The 2923-nt window shown below is 47.2% G+C and overlaps 1 protein-coding gene across 1 annotated transcript; it reads left to right on the top strand.

Annotated features, from left to right (window-relative positions):
• Window positions 1-511: 511 nt before the first annotated feature.
• Window positions 512-1952, top strand: LOC101584628 (heterogeneous nuclear ribonucleoprotein F-like). The gene is given in 2 exon segments (XM_012517725.2): window positions 512-1798; window positions 1800-1952. Coding segments are annotated over 2 exon segments (1242 nt in total). The 5' UTR covers window positions 512-709.
• Window positions 1953-2923: the final 971 nt, after the last annotated feature.

Here is a 2923-nt window from a genome sequence, read left to right as displayed (position 1 = left end):
TCCCCTTCCCTCCTTTCCATTACCCAGAACTGAAACGTCTCTATAATCTTAGCTTAAATGTTTTGCTGTCCATGTATCACCAATTCCATTTCACTAGCATCCAAATTCCAATTTCTCTGTCCCTGGTAAGATGTGCCATCCATCAATCCTATCATCTTTCCTGTCCTTCATCACCCTCATATTCACTCTTCTTTGTTTAATCCATTTAAACTTCATTGTTTGTTATTGTAATCACTTTTGCCTGAACTCTAACCTCATCTATTTCTAACTTCACTGTTCAGCAAAGCCTCAGGGTATGATTAATGTAAATTTTTTGTCTGTTTTTCCCTGCTGGGTCAGTTGAACTAGAAAAACAACCAGGCAGACTGATTGTACCTTAAATTCATATCAGTGAACTTTGAAAAGAGTATCTTAATAGTACATATGTGTAGTATATCATATGTACACTCCCTCCTGCGCGGCGTTTGCGCTCGTCTCCCTGTTCAGCTCGGCCGCGCTGGCTCTCCTCGCCGCCGCGCGTTTCCCGCCAAAAGCTCTCGCGCCAGTCGTCCGCCTCGGGAGTCGTTGCGTCCGCGCGGAGGCAGTGCGCCGGTCAGGACCGCGGACGACCGACCCGAGTGCCCGCCGTGTGCCCCCCTACCGCCCTTCCATGCCCAGCCACACAGCTGCGCCCAAGCTTGTCTAGCAACCGCCCAGCCAAGTGCTCTGGATGCTGGGCCCTGAGGGAGGCGAAGGCTATGTGGTCAAGCTCCGTGGGCTGCCCTGGTCCTGCTCAATTGAGGACGTGCAGAACTTTCTCTCCTACTGCACGATTCGTGATGGGGTCGCAGGTGTCCATTTCATTTACACTAGAGAAGGCAGGCGGAGTGGTGAGGCTTTTGTTGAACTTGAATCCGAAGATGATGTCAAAATGGCCCTGAAAAAAGACAGGGAAAGTATGGGGCATCGGTACATCGAGGTGTTCAAGTCCCACAGAACCGAGATGGATTGGGTGTTGAAGCACAGCGGCCCCAACAGCGCCGACACCGCCAGTGGCTTTGTGCGGCTCCGGGGACTCCCGTTTGGGTGCACAAAGGAAGAGATCGTGCAGTTCTTCTCAGGGCTGGAGGTCGTGCCAAACGGGATCACACTGCCTGTGGACCCCGAGGGCAAGATCACAGGTGAAGCTTTTGTGCAGTTTGCCTCACAGGAGCTCGCTGAAAAGGCGCTTGGGAAACACAAGGAGAGGATCGCGCACAGGTACATTGAGGTGTTCAAGAGCAGCCAGGAGGAGGTGAAGTCTTACTCAGATCCACCTCTGAAGTTCCTGTCTGTGCAGCTGCCAGGGCCCTACGGCAAGCCTGGCACTGCACGGAGATACATTGGCATCGTGAAGCAGGCAGGCTTGGAGAGGATGCGCTCTGGGGCCTATAGTGCAGACTACGGGCATTACGAGGAGCACAGCGGCCTCAGCGATGGGTATGGCTCCACCACCGGCCTGTTTGGGAGAGACCTCAGCTACTGTCTCTCCAGCATGTATGACCACAGATACGGAGATGGGGAGTTCACAGTGCAGAGCACCACCAGCCACTGTGTTCACATGCGGGGGCTGCCCTACAAAGCCACTGAGAATGACATCTACAACTTCTTTTCACCATTCAACCCTGTGAGAGTGCATATCGAAATTGGACCCGATGGCAGAGTGACAGGCGAGGCTGATGTGGAGTTCATCACCCATGAGGAAGCCGTGGCGGCCATGTCTAAGGACAGGGCCAACATGCAGCATCGCTACATAGAACTCTTCCTCAGTTCTACCACAGACAGGGGCAAGCATCAGGGCTTACAGCAGCCAGGTGATGCAGGGTATGGGTGTGTCGGCCGCCCAGGCCACCCACAGCGGCCTAGAGAGCCAGTCAGTGAGCGGCTGCTACGGGGCTGGCTATAGTGGTCAGAACAGCATGGTGGGGGGATGACTAGTAGTTTAGGGAGGGGGGATGACTAGTCGCTTAGGGAGGTTGGAGTCTTCAATTAAATTGTCACAGGCAGCCGACACACAGCGAAGAGCAGTTTATGACTAGAGGAAGCTCTGGGACCCATTTTGCACCATGAGTTTGTGAAATCTCCTTGGATTAAAAAATTACCTCTTCAGTGTTTTCTTATGCAAAATTTCCTTCTAGCATGTGATATTGAATAAACTAAAACTATTTTCTTCCTTTCACTTTTCTCAATTAACATTTGGTAGTATACTTGGAGTGGTGTTTCCTGAGTTAAGTAGTTTTAAGTATGTTAAGGAAATGTGGATCCTTGGTGTCGACCCGTGAACACCCTGGGGAGATGTACTTTTTGGACAACTCAAAAGGTGCTAGATCCCTAATTCAAAGAGGAACATTTCTTATGTTTGTTCATTCTAGTTTATATTTTCATTTAAATAAATCTTAGGTTAAGTTTAACCTTCTTAAAAAAGAGTTAGTTTTGAGAATTGAGACACAATACTAATGCTGTAGGAATTGGTGAGGCCTTGACTTAAAGCTTTCTTTGTAATGTGATTTCCTTTTGGGTATATTTTGCTAAGTGAAACTTGTTAAGAAAATTTTTGTTAACTAAATTTTTTTCTTAAAATAAAGACTTTTTCACAATGACTGGCACAGATTATCTGCTTAGCAAACAGCAAAATGGGTAGTTGGCAATAATTCATTTTAATCCTAATGTATTTTGGTTTGAATGTGAAAATAATATATCAGATCTATAATCTCCCCTCTATTAGAATTGAGGCTAAAATAAAAGTCATTAATGTTCAACCTGTAAAAAAAAATATGTACACTCCTTGATGGAATTGTTGCATGTATATAACCCATGTTCATTCTTTTTTAAATTTTTTTATGTATTTGCTACAGGGTCTCACTATGCAGCTTGGAGTCATGGAGATTCTCCTAGTTTCAGCCTC

This window comes from Octodon degus, unplaced genomic scaffold (assembly GCF_000260255.1).
Source record: "Octodon degus isolate 3935 unplaced genomic scaffold, OctDeg1.0 scaffold00208, whole genome shotgun sequence".
Taxonomy (NCBI): domain Eukaryota; kingdom Metazoa; phylum Chordata; class Mammalia; order Rodentia; family Octodontidae; genus Octodon; species Octodon degus.
This window is presented reverse-complemented; position numbering and strand designations above follow the sequence as displayed.